The sequence below is a fragment of the Triturus cristatus genome, chromosome 11 (assembly GCF_964204655.1).
Source record: "Triturus cristatus chromosome 11, aTriCri1.1, whole genome shotgun sequence".
In the NCBI taxonomy this organism is placed as follows: domain Eukaryota; kingdom Metazoa; phylum Chordata; class Amphibia; order Caudata; family Salamandridae; genus Triturus; species Triturus cristatus.
The window spans coordinates 967619455-967637379 of record NC_140594.1 but is presented as its reverse complement, the minus strand read 5'-3'; the positions used below and the strand labels follow the sequence as shown (position 1 = coordinate 967637379).

The 17925-nt window shown below is 45.1% G+C and overlaps 1 protein-coding gene across 6 annotated transcripts in view; it reads right to left on the bottom strand.

The window, feature by feature from the left end:
* CAB39 (calcium binding protein 39) overlaps nucleotides 1-17925 on the bottom strand; it is a 220185-nt gene that overhangs the window by 40684 nt on the left and 161576 nt on the right. For all 6 annotated transcript variants that reach the window (XM_085635004.1, XM_085635001.1, XM_085635003.1 and 3 more), the window contains one exon: nucleotides 14903-14968. In XM_085635004.1, the coding sequence (XP_085491130.1) occupies nucleotides 14903-14968 (66 nt within the window). The remainder of the gene's footprint in view (nucleotides 1-14902; nucleotides 14969-17925) is intronic.

Sequence of the window (17925 nt, the reverse complement as noted above, 5' to 3'; positions counted from 1 at the left end):
TGGGCTCCCTGTGGACCTCGAAGGGCTTCGAGAAGTGGGACACGATCGGCATCAGTACAGTGGGGGATCTCTGGACGAGGGGGGGATTTAAAACATTCGAGACGCTGCAGACGGAGTTTCAGCTGCAGGGCAGTGAATACTTTCGGTACTTGCAGGTCCGTCACGCACTGGGCTCCGTCTTCCCAGACGTCGCCTCCATTCCGGAGTCTTCCCCCCTGGAGGATAGAGTGCTGGATGGCCATGTTCCGGACAGCACGATCTCCCTCATATACAAAAAACTGATTAATGATCGCTCGGGCTTGCTGACTGGCCTCCGCGAGGCCTGGGTTGCCGATGGGCTGGAGTTGGACGACGAGGACTGGATTTCCGCGGTGGCCTCTCCGAAGGAGGTGGCCATACCGGCTCGCCTTCGCTTTGTCCAGCTAAAGATCCTCCACCGGGTTTATATGACGGGGCCAAGGCTTCTGCGTATGGGCTATGCCGAGGATGGGCTGTGTAAGCGTGGGTGTGGTGCTATGGCGACTTTTTTGCATATTCTGTGGGAATGCCCGAAGGTGGAGCGATTCTGGCGTGGTGTGCACGAGGTCCTGCGAGTGGTTACGCGTGTCGCGCTGTTGCCTGAAGCGAGGAGATGCTTGCTGAATGTGTGGGAACCAACTGACTACTCGGTTCCGCAGACACGATGGGTGACTCTGGGATATATGATAGCTAAGCGTGACATCGCGCAGCTGTGGGGATCCCAGAGGCCCCCGGCGGTGTCGGCCTGGAAAGAACACATGGATTGGTGCATGTTCCGAGAAAAGGTGGTGTATGTGGCGAGAGGTAAGCCTGGGGCGTGGGTGAAAGTTTGGGGCCCCTGGAACGCCTACCGCGGGGGTATTTGTGAGCCACCACTACTGCCGGCTGCCTCACCAGCTCCGTCCCCCTAGTTGACCCCCTCCCCCAGCCCCGGGCACAGGGTTCCCCAGTCCCTGATCTGTTCCCATTCCCCTCTTTAGATTCTTGTAGATGGTTGGGGTCCCCCACTTAAGGAGCACGTGCTGTCACTTCGGATTGCGAGTTGCCTTGCGGGTGTGGTTTTTTGTGTTGTTGTGTTCTTATAAAATGAAACCGTATTGTGGGCACGGAGTCATGTGGCCCACGTCGTTGATACCTCCTGATTTATCTCTCTGCAACGCCAAGAGCCTTTTTGTATGTATGTCATATGCTCCTGTCACTCTAGCGGCCGGCAGGTTGTAGGCCCATACTTGTATATTTTTGAGATTGCAATAAACGGTTTCAAACAAAAAATAAAAAAAAAAAAAAAAAAAAAAAAAAAAATCTATCCCTTTAACTGTGTTCAATGTTTATGGCCCTACACAACCGGATTTACTTTTCTGGTCTTCAGTTACTAGCAAATGTATTCAATATAAAGATGACCTCTTCATTCTAGGTGGCGATTGTAACCAGATTGTGGACCCCTTTCTTGATCGTAAGTCAAGTGTTCGTTTCATACCTCACAAACAATTTCTCGACACTATTTCTCAAGCATGTCTCACTGATTCTTGGAGGCTTTCGCACCCTGACACACTTGATTACTCCTTTTTCTCTCCTCCTCACTCCTCTTTCTCTCGTCTTGATTATATTTTTCTTTCTCTTTCCTTGTCGCAAAACTTGATGTCGTCTTCTATCGAACCTATACTTATCTCTGACCATGCTCCTATTGTAACGGATCTTGACCTTTTTTCCCCTCCTCCCAGGTCCTCTCGTTGGCGCTTTAACAATTCTCTCCTTACTGATCCCTTTTTCTCCTCTTCCTTCCGCTCTTTTGCTACTGATTTCTTTCTATTAAATGATGTTTCTAACATTTCCCCTCATCTTCTCTGGGACTCCTTTAAGGCTACCGCTCGCGGATGTTATCGATTTTGTTTCCAAGAAAAAGAAACGTTTTCTCCAGAAACAGAGGGATATATTAGCCCATATTCAGTCTTTGGAGCACCAGTTCTACTCTTCCCATAATAATTCCGTTCCTCCGGAGCTTATTCGTGCCAAACTAGAATTTAACAAATCAACTACCGATAATGCCTCGTCAATGCTTCTTGGTAGTAGTGCCCGATTTTATGGTGGGCGTAACAAAACAGGGAAGCTTTTAGCCAATTATCTTAAATCGCGCAAAGAACGTTCATCCATTGATTCCATTTACTCTTCTGATAATACTTTATTGCATAAAGCTCAGGATATTCTTGAACAATTTCAATTATTTTATCGTACTCTTTATACACCCGAGTCTTCTCCCTCTCCCTCTCTTGTCCAAGCTTACCTAGACAAACTTCCTAAGCCCTCGACGTCTCACCTTAATTTCCCGGACCTGGAAGTTGACCTTTCTTTACATGAGCTCTCTGCGGCGTTGACTATTCTTACCAAGGGTAAAACTCCAGGTCCTGACGGCTTTTCAGTTGAATTTTATTTACATTTTTCTGACCTTTTACTTCCCAAACTCCTGTCTCTTTTTCAATCGTTTTATTTATCGGGTAGAGCGGAAGGTACGTTTCAAGAAGCCACCATCTGTCTTATTCCTAAAGACGGTCGCGACCCCAAATTCTGTAAGAACTACCGCCCGATTTCTTTAGTGAACGTTGACTATAAGCTGTTTGCTAAAGTATTGGCTTTACGCTTAGATCCCTTAATGCCCCATCTCATCGGTAAGGAGCAGTGTGGCTTTGTGAAAGGTCGGTTGACCTCTGATAATTCTCTTCTCTTCCTTAATGTTCTAAATAAAGTCCCATCTCTCTCTATTCCCTTAGCGGCTATTTCTGTTGACGCAGAGAAAGCCTTTGATAGAGTTGACTGGTCTTTCTTATTTGCCTCACTGCGCTGGCATGGTTTCGGTCCTCGCTTCATCTCTCTTATTTCCTTGTTGTACTCTGCCCCTAAAGCTTCGGTTCTGGTCAATGGTCAAGTTTCTTCATATTTCCCTCTTCAGCAAGGGGTTCGTCAAGGTTGCCCTTTATCTCCCTTGCTTTTTGTTCTTGCCCTTGAGCCTTTTCTGTCTTCTATCCGTAACAATGATGCCATCACCGGTTTTCCCTATGGTGACAATCAATTGAAACTCTCTGCATACGCAGATGATATTCTTCTCTTCATTTCTACTCCAGAAACGTCCATTCCCCCTCTACTGTCTGAATTCGAGTCTTTCTCTCAGGTCTCGGGTTATAAAATCAATTCGGATAAAACTGAAATTCTTCCCCTTACGAAATTTTGCACTCCTCACGCCTTTTCCCCTACTGGCTTTGCTTGGAATGGCTCCAAAATTAAATATTTAGGAGTATGGTTCTCTAATTCTATTTCTTCTTCAATTGCTCTTAATATGTCAGCGGTTTTGTCCCGCATTGAACGATTATTCTCCTCTTGGAATCCCCTTTTCCTTTCTTGGTGGGGGAGATTAGATTCCATCAAAATGATGATAGCCCCCATTTTAATCTACGTTCTTTCTATGCTACCCGTTCATATCCCCGCAATTTATTTTAAACGTATTGATTCTTGTTTGTCTAGTTTCCTTTGGAACAAGAAGCGATCTAGAATCTCTTTGGCATTGCTCCGTAAATCGAAGGCCAATGGTGGTGTCAACTTCACAGACTTTCGTCTTTACCATAAATCTTTTTCCTTTCGCCAGGCATCTAGATGGCTTGCTTCTGATCTTTCTGCTTTTGCTCCTCTTTGGCTTCACATCGAACATATATTGTTGTTACCCTTTTCTTTCGGAGAGGTCATACGCTTCTCTGCCAAGGTGCCGCACTTGGCACTTCCCTTATTTAAGCATACTTCTTCTCTTTTAAGACCTCTTTTCAATCCTACGCCTATTACTCGGGAGTCTTTCTTGAATTCCACTGTTTGGCATAACTCCCTCATCCTTATAAATAATAGACCCATCTTCTGGAAATCTTGGAGATCACTGGGCATCATATGGGTGAACCAGTTTTTTGATGGAACATCTCCGTGTACTTTTCCCCAGTTTCAGATGTCCTTTCACTGTCCTCGTTCCTTTCTGCAAAAGTTTGTTACCTTGATGACGCTTATCCTTGATATTTTTTACTCTCTTCCCCCCTCCCCTTCTTCGCTCTCCCAAGCGCCTCTTCTTAAAATTCTTTCAACCCTTCCCAAGGCCTCTCTCATTTATAAATTCTTTTCATCTCCTTATCCAGAGCGCCTTAAATCTAAACTGGAGCTTGCCTGGGAGGGTGACTTGGGTTGTACTTGGTCCGTTGCCTTGTGGGATAAGCTTTGGTCTAGATCCTTGAAAATGTCCCGTTCGGCTTCCCCAGTCTTTATTCTACTTATACCATAGACTATAACTCTCTCCACTCCCTCTAGCCCGTTTTTCTTCCTCTTCTGATTCGAATTGTTGGACTTGTTCTGCCCCTAATGCTAATCTCTTTCATCTCTTATTCTTATGTCCTTCTGTCTCTCAATTCTGGAACTCTGTTTGGCTTTATATCTCTCGTATTTTCACACTCCCTTCTCCATACTCAATTTCTACCCTTTTTTTAGGCAGTTTATCTGATTCTTTAAGTCTTCCTCTATGCTCTCGAGGTCTTTTCGACCTCATGCTTGCTCTAGCCTTTCAGCACATTTCCTCCAACTGGAAAACCCTTGCAAACCTTTCCATCCGTCACTGGTGGAATTCTCTGTGTCATTTTCACAGGCTAGATACTGCTTTCGCTTCCTCCTATAATCCTACACATAATAGGGATCTCTTTTGGCTACCTCTTACCACATACTTAGATCGGATGGTCCCGAGGAAGGTTTCCGCCATCACTTCGGAAAACTTCAAACCACCTTGAGGGAATTACTCCTTCTCCTATTTTAATAATATCAGATTTGTTTATGATTCTATTGGATTTGCTAAGTAACATTTTGATTGTTGTTTTGCCTACAGCTTCCACTCTTTACTGCAAAGATTTATCGTCTTTTACTATATAATATGTTATTGCCTTTTTCCCTTTTTCCCTCTTATTTTCTTGTTTCCCCTTCCTCCCTTCCCATTTTCCCTTAAAATTGTACAAAATGCTTTTGTCTGTTTTTATATGATATTAGCTTGTTCAATGCCATTTAATTTCCATTCACTTATCTCTTATGTTACAGCTGATGTCTATGTATTTATTTCTTCTTGAATAAAGCTTTTCAAACATAAAAAAAAAACTTTATTGAAGCAAAATCCCCATAGATCTGGCACCGTTTTAGAAACATCTATGGGGACACCATCGGGGCCCAGGGCTTTTCCTCCTTTGCAACACCTAATTCCTAATTCAACCTCATCAAGCGTGAGATTTTGGGGGATGATACGCCGTTTACAGTCTACTGGACTAGAATTTTTAAAAACATTGTGATCATGTGGGTTAAAAATGCTGGAGAAGTATAGCACCCATTCCTCACAGCTAACATGGGACAGTAATTCTGATAAAGATTCATTTTTGGGAAATGGCGAGTTAACAGGTTCCCCAAAAAGCTTATTATTAGATGTACCCGCAGCCAATGATAGTTTATCCCACGCATCCTCTTGGAGTTCCCTCTTCCTCAGCTTAAGGGCTAATTTGTGGTCTGATCTTAAATTTTGAACTAATACCTTATCCCTTGGTCTCCTACAAAGTGCCTGTTTTAGCTGGTTCAGAGACGGGCTACATGTATGGTTAAACCAACCCCTACTTTGTGTAGGTTTTTCTGTAGGTGGTGCAGTCATTATCTTGTAGATAGTATTGTTAATTTTACAGAAATTGATTAATATTGTTGTAGGTTTAACCTCCACTTCAAGGCAAACAGAAATCTCTGTACCACATTCTATAACAATGTTATTTAAAACTTTAGCTGGATTAATACCCTTCCACTTAATTCTTGTACCGTTTGGATTGAACGGGATAATATTACCAGTAAAACCAAAGGGGATGATGGACGGAGTGTTGAACATTGCAAGCACTCAACCCCAGTCAACTGATCTGGGTTTAATCCATCATTCTTTAGCTCACTCCGCCACCCCAGTTCAGACAAGGCCATATGCAAATCAGTCTGAGCCTGTGACTCATGGAACAGTCCAGCCTGAACTGCCAAGCCATGTCTTCCCTGGACCGGAAACAAGCATCCTGGCACCGGTTTCTGGCTAATCAGCCGTCATTAGCCAAGCTAGCTTGAAACCAGTGGCAAAGTGAGCTAGGGACCCACGTCTGGGCATACACTGCCAACTTAGGGCAAACAAAGCAAAACCAAAGGGGATGATGGATGGAGTGTTGAACATAGCAAGCACTCACCCCCAGTCAACTGATCTGGGTTTAATCCATCATCATTCTTTAGCTCACTCCGCCACCCCAGTTCAGACATGGCCATATGCAAATCAGTCTGACCCTGTGCTTCATGGGAACAGTCCAGCCTGAGCTGCCAAGCCAGGTCTTCCCTGGACCGGAAACAAGCATCCTGGGACCGGTGGATTTAGGCCCAGATCTCTGTACTGGGGTGAATGTATGACATTGTTCTGCATTCTGTCCATCAACTGTTTTTGCATTTGTCACCCCGAGTGGGAAGGGTATGCCCAGATGTGGGTCCCGTGCTCTCCATGCCACTGAAATCAAGCTATCCTGGCTGAAGAGGGGGTGAAACCCCGAAACCGGTCCTAGGATGCTTGTTTCCAGTCCAGGGAGGACCTGGCTTGGCAGTTCGGGCTGGACTGTACCCATGAGGCACAGGGTCAAGACTGATTTGCATATGGCTGGGTTCAAACTGGAATGGCATGGTGAGCAAAAAAACGATGGATTTAGGCCCAGATCTCTGTACTGGGGTGAATGTATGACATTGTTCTGCATTCTGTCCATCAACTTTTTTTTTAAATATTACCAGTAACCATGTTTTGCATTACAAATTTGTAGCCCCAAATAAACATTGGTATAATAATACAATTATGATCACTGAGTAACAGTTGGGCAATCCTCGGGGTAGAGCATAGGTGTACAATACTTGCGGATACTAAAACATGATCAACTGTAGTATTAGCATTTCTTCCGATAAAGGTTGGTATCTCCCTACCATTCCTATCTTGTGCACATTGCATTAAATCAAGATCATATTTAGCCAATACTGTATTTAGGGTATCTCCATAAATATTGTACGGGAAGTGTATACAATCATTCCCTTCATCGCTCTTAAACCAACAGACTTTAGTCATAGATAGTGGGCATATTGGTGAATTAAAATCCCCGACCCATACAATTGCAAAGTTAGCATTCACTGCTTTAACCAAGTTATCTATCCCCTTCTCTAATTCAAGTACTACATTATGGCGAGTTGAATCAAAGATATTATTGTAAAAATTAATCAGCAAAACATCCCACCCGTCTTTATAATTCATCCACAATATCAGCGAGTGATTTCCTATTTTGATCACCCTTCTGACTACCAAAGGCAATTTATTTGACAAAAGAATTAGCAGCCCACCTTTAGCTCTGCCTGCAGAGGAGGGTGATGCAGGCAGATCAAAGGAGGTAAACCCTTCAAAATGTACATGATCTATACTCCAGGTTTCTTGTAAACAAATCATGTTTATTAATAAAATCTGCCCAGCCCAGCGACTCCTTTTTATTTGCCAGTCCGGCTACAGTCCAAGTAATGGTAGTATACCCGTTAACTGGCAAATTCCCTATATTATCATGTAGGTATTCACATATGCATATTTATCCCCCAGCAGGTTAGTTGGAGTTATACCCAAGTAATTTCTGTGGAGCTGGCAATTTGTTTTTTTGATATCGCTCTGTCCAGTGCCGTTTCTACTAGGTCTGAAAACCATGACTGCTTAGTCCATTGGGGAGCAATCAGGATTAGTGTCACCTATGTTTGACGGCATTTCTCAAGTACAAGAGGTACCGGCGGGATTGGTGGAAAAGCGATTTCACTCACATTACATTCCCTAGAGAGCGGTGGAGTGGGAACCTGATTGCTAAGTTTTTACATTTTCTATTGTCTCTGGTTTTGAAGAGCCCGGCTTGTGGTGTGCCCCATAGCCTGAAGATTTCTTCTACTATCCATTACTTTAGTTCCAATTCTTGAGAGAGGCCTCAGCCTGTCTGCTCGGCCTATCTGTCTGGGTATTTTGCATCACTGGTATGTGAATAGCTATTATGGTAATCCTTCTCTGTATGGCCATTTCCATACTGCTTGTACCTGTCGGGACAATGGTTGTGGCCAGGTTTCATAGTTTGTTGACGTAAAACATTGTGATTAGATTGCCTACTTGTATCAGAATGGTTTTTCCTTCAATACATGTTTGGAAGGCCTTCATGTCTAAAAGAGACCGTCTTCAGTTTCAACACATTTATGGTGCTGTATTGCATCTACTGGGCTGCATAAGCCCCTGATGTTCAACTTCCCCATATGTTCATGCTAACCCATAAGGGGCACATTTGTTGTGATGGTTATCGCATGGGAGTTGAAAGGTCTGTTTACGTGGATATTCCTATGCTCCACCACTGTATTTTCCAGTCCATATACTCTGTGACAGCCACTACATCATCCCAACTCTTGGCTGCCTGTGACCACTGACTTTGCAGCCACTTCTCGGGAGGCCTCATATGATGCCTGCCATAGGGGATTACTGTAATGCAAGAAACCATCATGCCCAGTAGTTTCCTCACTGTCAGAGATTGCCCCCTCTGTTATAGCCAAGACTCTTTTGCACAGGGAAGGCTGTGGATTTAATCTCGACCCCAGTCATTTTTTTCCCCTTTCTAGAGTTGGGGATGAATTTACCATGTTTAGAGAGAAACCCGGGTCATGCATCATGTTGATAATTATGTTAAAGCTTTCTCAACACTGTGTGACTGTTTCCACCTTACAAACTAATGGTATAGGTATGGGTATACGTGTATGTCCAGTCTCTTCAAGTGTACTGCAACTACCGCTAAACACTTTGTAAAACTCTTGTTTTTATCCTGAACTGGTATTTTATCCCTTTCACAATGAACCTCAAGAACTTCTTGTGCCTTGCATTCATGGGAATGTGCAAGAAGCCGTCTTTGAGGTCTATGGTAGCCATAAAGTCCACCTTTTGTAATAGAGGAACAACCTCTTGAAGTATTGTCATCTTGAATTTTTTTTTAGGCTTTATGCACTTGTTCAAGTTCCGCAGGTCTAGAATTGGGCTGAATGTCTCGGCCGCTTTGGGCACCAGAAAGTAAATAAAGTACAATCCTTTTTTTTTCCATCCATGTACCTGCTCTGTTGCCTATTTGTTTACCTGGTCTTTGACATAGTGTTGTAATCACCATTCCTCATCCTTGATGCAAGATGTTTGTCTCTGGCCTGATTTGTGGCGGCTGCTGTATTAGGTCTATGCAATCTTCATGTTTTAAAATGTTTAGTGTTCATTTGGTGAAGGTTATGGGTCTCCACATGTCTCCGTGATTCTACTTCCTAGATGTGTTGTGTGCAGCACATTTTGGGATAAGTCACTTGTTTAAGCTTCCGGTCCATCGCGGGTTGGCCGCAGTTTCTCTTGCCCTTCCTCAAAAGGGCTGTAGTCTGCCCCCCTCCCTTCCAGCATTGCAACCGCACCAGTGTGTCTTGTCCAAGAGCTTGCAGTATGAAAGCGACTTTGGGGTGATTGGTTGTAAGCCCCCTCTTCTATAGACACATTTTCTGGTAAAAGTAGCTTCTGAATGCCCCTCTAGATTGTAGTGCCATCTCATTTGCTGTCTCATTGACTTTTTTCAACTTTACTAAGAATCATCCATTGAGGATACAGTAAGGCTTTCTCCATTGAATGGCATGTTGATCAATGCTGCTTATGCTTATGGCAGGAGCTTGACACGCTTGGTCTTTTAAGGGTTGCTAATGAGCACAGATGCTGGCTTGCTGTGTCTGAAACTGATTTTAGATGTTTTGGTGATTATTTTGCCTTCATGGATAAGAATTCTGTGTACTCTACAGATACTGCTGTGGGAGGTGGTGAATAGCTGTTAGAAATGGGATTTCTGGTTGGATAGGGCATGTGCCTAAGCCAGGCAGAAAACACCACTCTAGTCAGGGCAAGGGAGTTGCACGCTGAAGATAACCTCTGCTAACCCCCTTGGTAGCTTGGCACGAGCAGTCAGGCTTATCCCAGAGGCAATGTGTAAAGCGTTTGCACAACACACTCACACAGCAGCGACACACTAGGCACACCACAGAAGAAACTCCACACAAGGTTACATAAAAATAGCCTTTGTATTATCTATAAAACACATCAGCACACCATCACATATATACACTGTGCCACCAGGCACTTGTCATGACTTTAGAGGGATTACCTAAATCATCACACCAATCGGACCACTGTGGTAAACATCACAGTTAGTGAGGACAACCAGTAACTACTGGTAAGAGTGCACTTAGCACACCACATTAGGCATAAACCTCCACCATAGTGCACCACAGTAAACACTTGTCATAGTGCACATATTAGGAATAACCAACCACATCAGATGTATGATCCCAAGTCCGGAATGTTGAACATATTACAAAAGCACGCTCCTTGCACATATTATGCAGGCCCGGAAGGAATACTTATCATCCTGTCAAAGTAAGCCATTGCACCATCTGAATCTCAATGTACGCTTGGGGAACTCTCAATCCCTCCAGGGCCATAGGGGATGGCACACCCATTCTCATAGCAGGTGTAGTGAGGTGATTCCGCGTAAAGACTTAGGGCACAGATCTCTGTGCACCTACGACCAACAGTACAGTAATCCTGGAAGCTCTTTTGAGGTGACCCCTTTTCTTTGTTAGGGGATCGCTTTAATAGCCTGCGCTATGTGCGACCATGCTCCCGGGCCCATTTCCAGGTAAGGGCACACTCCTGGGAAAATATCATGGAGGGCCTTCCTTGAGCTCCCCTCCTTTCACTGTGCAGGTTAGCAGGTAATAAGGCAGCGGCCTGCAAAGACTAGCGAGGCAGCCTTTACGGAGCCCTCCAGGGCCGCGCGGGCGGCTGAGAGAAAAGCTCAAGTGGGCAGCCTCACCTTCGTACTCCAGTGAAGTGCAACCACAGTGCCTCACCCGTGGTCGGGTCGCTTGGGCCCTGGGAAAGTGGGGTCCTGGTGCCTCCGCCGACCCAGTTCCTTCCTCCCAGGGTGCACATGGAGGCCGAGAGCCTCTGCCTCGATCGTGCCACCAGCCCTGCCCACAGAAAGGCTCAGGTAGCACACAGGATTCTCCTCTTTCTCCCGGGAGCCCCGCCCATGACCAGGCGTCTCTTGCCTGACTTCCGGCCTCGAGAGGGCCGATAGCATACCAAGTGAAGTCTGTCGACTTTAGCGTGGTGTGGCAGCCGAGGGCCACGCAGCAGAGCCCCGGCTGCAGCTATCAGCACTAAGGCAAAAACACGGGAGGGAGAGCCCTCCGTTGACCCCTGCTCTACCTTTCTGCTTCTTGGCCACAAAGGAGAGCGCTGGGCTACTTTTTCGAGGACACGACAACAGCACTCTCCACCCGCATTGGTCAGGGAGCAGAGCCAAAGGTGCTCCTCCCCGGTTACTGCAGGGAAGCACTCACCACACTCAATGTACCAATAAAGCACCCACCTGGCACTAAGTCCCGAAAGACACACAGGATAGAGCTCGGCACAGGCAGCCCAGCACACAGGGTCAGCCAGCTGGCAGCAGGTCAGTCCAAGTAGCGATTCTTCCTAGCGCCCAGCAGTCCTCTTCTACTAGTTTCAAACAAGTACAAAAACATGGGGTCACAGCTCCAATATTTATAGTCCACCAAGTCTTTGTTCTGCCCTAGTACAGGGCCCTGGACCCAGTCCAAGCCAGTTCTGGGGGCACTTAAAATTAGCCTTACAGTTCAGAATACTCCCCATTGTAGGTGTAAACCTTGGCCCCTGACAAACCACAGGGGGGTGGGTCATTCATTGTGGAAGGCAGGCACAGACCTATTCAGGCGCAAGTGCTACTTCTCCCACCACTTCAAATGCAGATCAGGCCTATTAAGCCTATCACTCATCCAGACTCTCCGGAGCCACTGCACCTCCCCAGCCCCTGTCACTCCAAGGACCAACAGTCAATACACAACAGGCAGTCACAAAGACACATAGCACACAGAAATGCCTACTCTTAAAAGTGGCATTTCTTATCTAGTGATAATATATCCGCGAACACCAGTATGCAGCATTTCTCACCACTATTCCAAACATAAACTTGATCACACTACCCCTCTCATGTCAGGAATTACCACTCAAGCATATATCAGGGAATCCCCAATGCATCCCTATGAGAGCGTAGCCTCACAGCAGTGAGAAAGCAAATAGGCTGTTTGTCACTACCAGGACATGCCACACAGCTAAGGCACATGTCCTACCTTTTTACCTACACAGCACCCTGCCCATAAAGTTAGCTAGGGCCTACCTTAGCGGTGACTGATATGTAGTGAAAGGGGAGTCACAGAAATGGCAACCACTTTATGTGCCACGTCACAGCGGCAGTAAACTTCACGCGCAGGCACTGCAGTGGCAGAGGCCTGAGACAGGTTTGAAATGCTACTTTGGTGGGTGGCACAAGCAGCCCTGCAAGCCCACCAGTAGCATTTAAGTTACTGGCCCTAGGTATACGAGATACCACTGTACAAGGGACTGATAAGTAAATTAAATCTGCCCAACAGATGTAGATCAATCTTACCAAGCACTTCAGCACTGAACAGCATTGATAACGGGCCCAGAGTCCTAAAACCACCACCAACAGTTCAGAAAAAACACAGGAGGAAAGCAAAATGTTCTGGGATGACCGTGCAAAAAAAGGCCAAGTCCAAAAATAAAGTTTTCAATGTCTTCACATTTTTTTGTGGCTACGGAAATGTAGTGGAGCTTTTTATTTTTCTTCTCAACATATTCACCCTCTTACTTTCCTTTTCAACGTGGAGGGGCACTGTTACGTGGGCATTGGCTCATTTACGTGCCTCAAGCACTATGATGGAGTCTGCCACAGCAATTCCCATTATATAAAAAAGGCACCCAAGAACAATGTTGGCACAATTAAAAAATGTTTTCCAACTCTTGGCTGTTCACCTTGGCTGATGCCTGTTATTTGAAAGCCTTGCATAATTGATCTAGCTCACTGGGTAGAATCGGCAGAAATTGGTTCACCAACCACATCTCCAGCAAGAAGCATTATTCTGCTTGCTCCTCTTCCAGCTGTGCCCCATGTGTGTCTGCTGTTTTTTTGATGATGGTTTTATACAGTCCTAAATTATGGATGGTGATGGCTCTGAGTATATGACTCAACATAATCTTCTGGACAGTGAGTATAAGCCTGTCACCATTCCGCTGATTCAACACTGATGTATTGGCCTTTGCTCTGGGATACCCCTATGTTTTTAGTAGAAGAGGACTTCTTCCCCTGGTGGCTGATATGTTGAATGTAGCTCCAGCTAAATGTGCTCCTCCTCTCGCGGTTTTAACTAGACCTCAGTACGTGCCTGTAGTTTTACCCCAGGTTTTCTCATCAGAGTCCTTCGCTGGCTTTCTCTGCAAACTTTCATTCTCGACCGCCTCAACATCAGAGCCTTCCCCTTGCACCAACTCTGTTTCCGTGTGTCTTTTCATCGTTAGACAACCCCAGATCCCTCAGCGACATTTCATAATGTGCCAACCTCTGTTTATTCCTTGTTCTTCAACATTTTTGGTTCAAGTTTGGTACATCCAGTACATCCCTCAGCATTATGATCCCTCAGCAAACAAAGGCTGCACACCTTATGGGTATCCTTCTGAGAGAACTTAAGATGGCATTTGGGGCAAAACCTACAAGGAGTGTGCTGCAAACCCTCAAAAACTGCACATTTCTCTGAAAACTCTTGAATTCTCCTTCCTCTGTGAAGCTTCCAATCATGCTTCCAGACCCAAAGGAGAAAAAAGAATCTGAAGATGGAGACCTCACTCAGGGCGTCCATGGCACAGGTCTGACATCATTGGGAGATGGACAGGAACACAAAATGTTAAACGACATTGACAGTGCCTAGAAATAAAAATACAGAAGAGACTATTTCACACCCAATCCAGAAGAGACTATTCTGCATCCAACCAGTAGATGTCGGAATATTGCACAGCATGTGAATCCAGAAATGATTAATGGTGAAAAACTGGGAAGGATAATAATACAGACTAATACCCATGCGGAGCTTAAAGACGTGGGCAGACTACTATGGCAGTTAAGAAAAAGGTTTACTTCAGTAATATATTTCCCCAACACATCTGGCCATGTAGGGTTCATGTCCGGATCTGTTCAGACCTCATAGAGCTCAAAGCAGTGACACAACTATCAGACTGTCAATCGAATCTTATCCCCAAATGCCCTAAAGGAGAAATATTTGCTTTTACAGACAGTCTTATTTCGATGAAAGTTCTGGGACACTTAAGGTAGTCCCAGAAAGAACTTGGAAGAAGAGATAAAGAGCGGGTTTTAGAAGCTTCACAAATGATTTTATCTTAAAACTACTTGAAAGATTTTGAGACTGGTTGTAAAGTCTTCTCTGGATAGTAGTTCACATTATACTAATAAACATGCAAGCTCTTAAAAAAATGAAACAACTAAAGTGCTGGCAAGTATAATAAAGCATTATACTAATAAAAGATCACTTATTGGATGTTAGAGAGGACCTTTTAGTTAAAAGATGCAGTGACCCAAGTCTTAATCTCAGCTTTAACACCTCATTCATGTACAGCTTTGTAGCTAGGTTTCCCCTATGTAATAAGTTCCATACATACATAGTCAGAGGTGAATGATTTAAGGGAGTTGCACAAGCATAGCTTAAACACAGGCACGCACATAATCCACGGATGACCAAATCCACGTATTTAACTGTCAGAAAAAGGGTAGTGGTTTGAGTACATAAACCAACACAACAAAAAAAATCTTACCTTGAGTGACTGCCTTTTTGTAACATAGTTTTCTGAATGCAGCAATTTCTCGTATTCACTAAAGAACTATACAAACAGAAGGAAAAACAAAGTATTACTATTGTCAAAATTGACCTCTAATTAGCCTATATTTTCTACAGTTCAATTGGAAGTAGTGCTCCATTTACCAGTCTGCTTTCAAACTTTTTACTACATTGTCAAATATGAATTATGTACCCTTAAAAACGTTCCCCAGTACCATATTGTAATAACATAGCTGCAAAAACAATGTTGGGTACAGAACTAAACAAAACAGCTCACTGTGAACAGGTGAAACAGTGGCCTTGGCTACTTCCCGTATCACTATCTGAACAATTTCTGCCTTAATCTGGTGAGACATGACAATGGGAGTCTGGTCTGAGTCCAAACATCATGTTTCCCCTTATACCAGGGGCCCACCTTGCCCTCTCTCCATGCAGCTTGAACACAGCACATATTAATATGAAAAAAGCAATGGAGTTAATCTACACTGTGCCAGCCCCTTACAACTAAAGAGGTTAGCACCAACGTAGGGCTGGAGGGGGAGGGAAAGAAGGAGGGTGTGTGCGTGCACACACAAGATTTGAAAATTCTAAGTGTTTATATTTTACATATATTTACCTGCAAAATCAAAGGTTAAAGAGACGTTATATTTAGGTATCGATTTTAAAGTATTGCAGATTGGTCAAAAATTGTAGTGATGTCTCACTTAGAGGGGATTTATCTCTCACTTGTTTAATGACCATGGATCTATGGATGTATGCCATTATGTCCAGTTGAGGAATGTGTATAGTGTATTTTAGTGCAGTCCCTGTCCACAGTTCCTATCCCTTACAAGGAAAACCTCACCTATGAGTAACAATTGGTTTGCTTGTTGGGATGTAGATGCTATCCATACTCCTGCCAACTTGCACTGGGGCCAGAAAGCTACCAATGGTTTTTCTTCCGAGGACGAGTGCTAGTTTTGATGTCACTCTCTATAACCTCTTATATATCAGGACACAGACTCCACTTCAGTTTTCCTCTAAGGGTAAGAGTAAACGTGGAGATACTAACTATTTTTATGCATGTGAAGCAGCAAAAGAGCATGAATGAAGGATACATACATGTTACTGTGCCCTCACAACTGGGAAGGAGGGTAGGGCGCTTGTAGGTCTGCAGCACTACAAGTTGCAAACCGATTAAGTAAATGATTTTGTTTGCACCATATGTTTTAAGTACCGTTTGTCTGATTGTGCTTCTTGTTGGGCATGAATGAACACAAAGTAATGATTGATGAATGTGTGGCTAGATGATCAAGGAGCAGCGTTACAGATATCTGCTAAAGGGAAATTGCCAAGGTACCACTTCAGCGGCTCCTTTCTTCCTTGCAGAACAGGTCCTAGACACAGTGTATTGTGCTTTTTGTTTTGGCATACAAGTTGTAATGCTTTTTAAAATCCGCAAGGCAATGGCAACTTTTGAAATTGGGTGGCCAGGTGTAGCTGTGCAGGAGCACAAGCAGTTGCCATGCCCTTTCTGCCAACTGTGGTTGTGGGGGAAAAAGGTAATTTAAGGCTGACTAGAAAAGGATAGACGACCTGTGGCAAAAAAAGATTTAAGGGTCTGTTAAGATGTGCTGATCAGACCTCTGTCCAGGCAGCTCGTTCCCCAGCAGCTCCGCCAGCCAAGCAAAGCCTCTTCTGACCCCAGCAGCAGAGTTCGAGCCTCGCTCCAGACTCTGCCTCAGGTTTTCATGTTCATCGTACTCGCACGCTCCTGGCATCAGCGCTTGTGGTTTTTGTGTGTTGTGTTCTTTACTGTGTGTGCTCGTGCTTCTTTCTCCTTTTCACTTACAGGTTGTGCACTCAGTAATTTCAGCACCGTAGCGCCTTGCCACCTCTCGCCATTAGCCCCGCCCCCTCCAGACTCCCGCCCGCTCTTCCTTGATCCTGCCCACCTCCCCTTGATAACGGCGACCGCTGCACGGTCGAGCAGCGGACACGTGCAGCGGGCGCGCCAAAGGCAAACCCGTCTGTGCCCGTCCGCGCCTGGACCGCACCCAGCGCCACGACCCCTGGCCCTCCAGGCCCCTAACGCTACACCAGCACCACTCTCCACGCTCTCAAACCCAGCTACCGCCAGCTCTGCGTACAAGCTGCCCCTCATAACACTCAAGGAGCTTTCTCATGCGCGCACTGCCATAGCATTTTCTCCATGACAAACGCGGACACAGCCACACGCATTACCCCTTAAGCCGCCTCAGCCACCAACACCATCCACTGCATCCTCCTGAACGTCCGGTCCCTCCACCGACACGCCACTGAGATTTGGGACCTACTGGACACTCTCACTCCCGATGTCTCCTTTTTCACCGAGACATGGACAAACGCAAGCTCCGGACCGGACATCGCCACGGCTATACCTGAAGGCTACAAATTCAAGAGATTGGACTGCCCGAACCGCCCAGGAGGAGTGTTATATCCTGCTCATGCTGATGCAATGCCAATCTACCACCAGTGGAATGTTCATGTTATGATGCTGTCAGAATGTTGGGATTCTGCAGTGAGTAATGACAGTTGACTGGGCTGAGCTGCCTGCTGGCTGCTCCTGGTGGGGTTCCTTATCTGGCCTACTTATGGTCTCCCTGTGATCTTGTACCATCTTCAATAAACCTACCTAAATCATCACAACCGAGTGGACTTGATCACTACAGTATTTTGGCGACGATTTTAAACTTAAAGAACCTACTTCTGTCACCTCAAGCAACTTCAATTTCAAGCAACTTCAAAAATACATCATCCTCCAGCAACTCAACTCGAGTTATCTCAACTGGCATCCTGACCCCACCAGTGACCTCCCATCGGTCGCCCACTACCTGTCTGCCAGTTGTTTCTGTGAGGAAAAGCGTCTGGGAGTTCTACTTCTGCAGCTTCCCATTCAGTCTTGGGTTTCTAAACTCCAGAGTTATTGCTACTCGTCTTTTGCTGTGCCTTCATGTGAGGGTAAGCCTTCTTAAGTCTGGG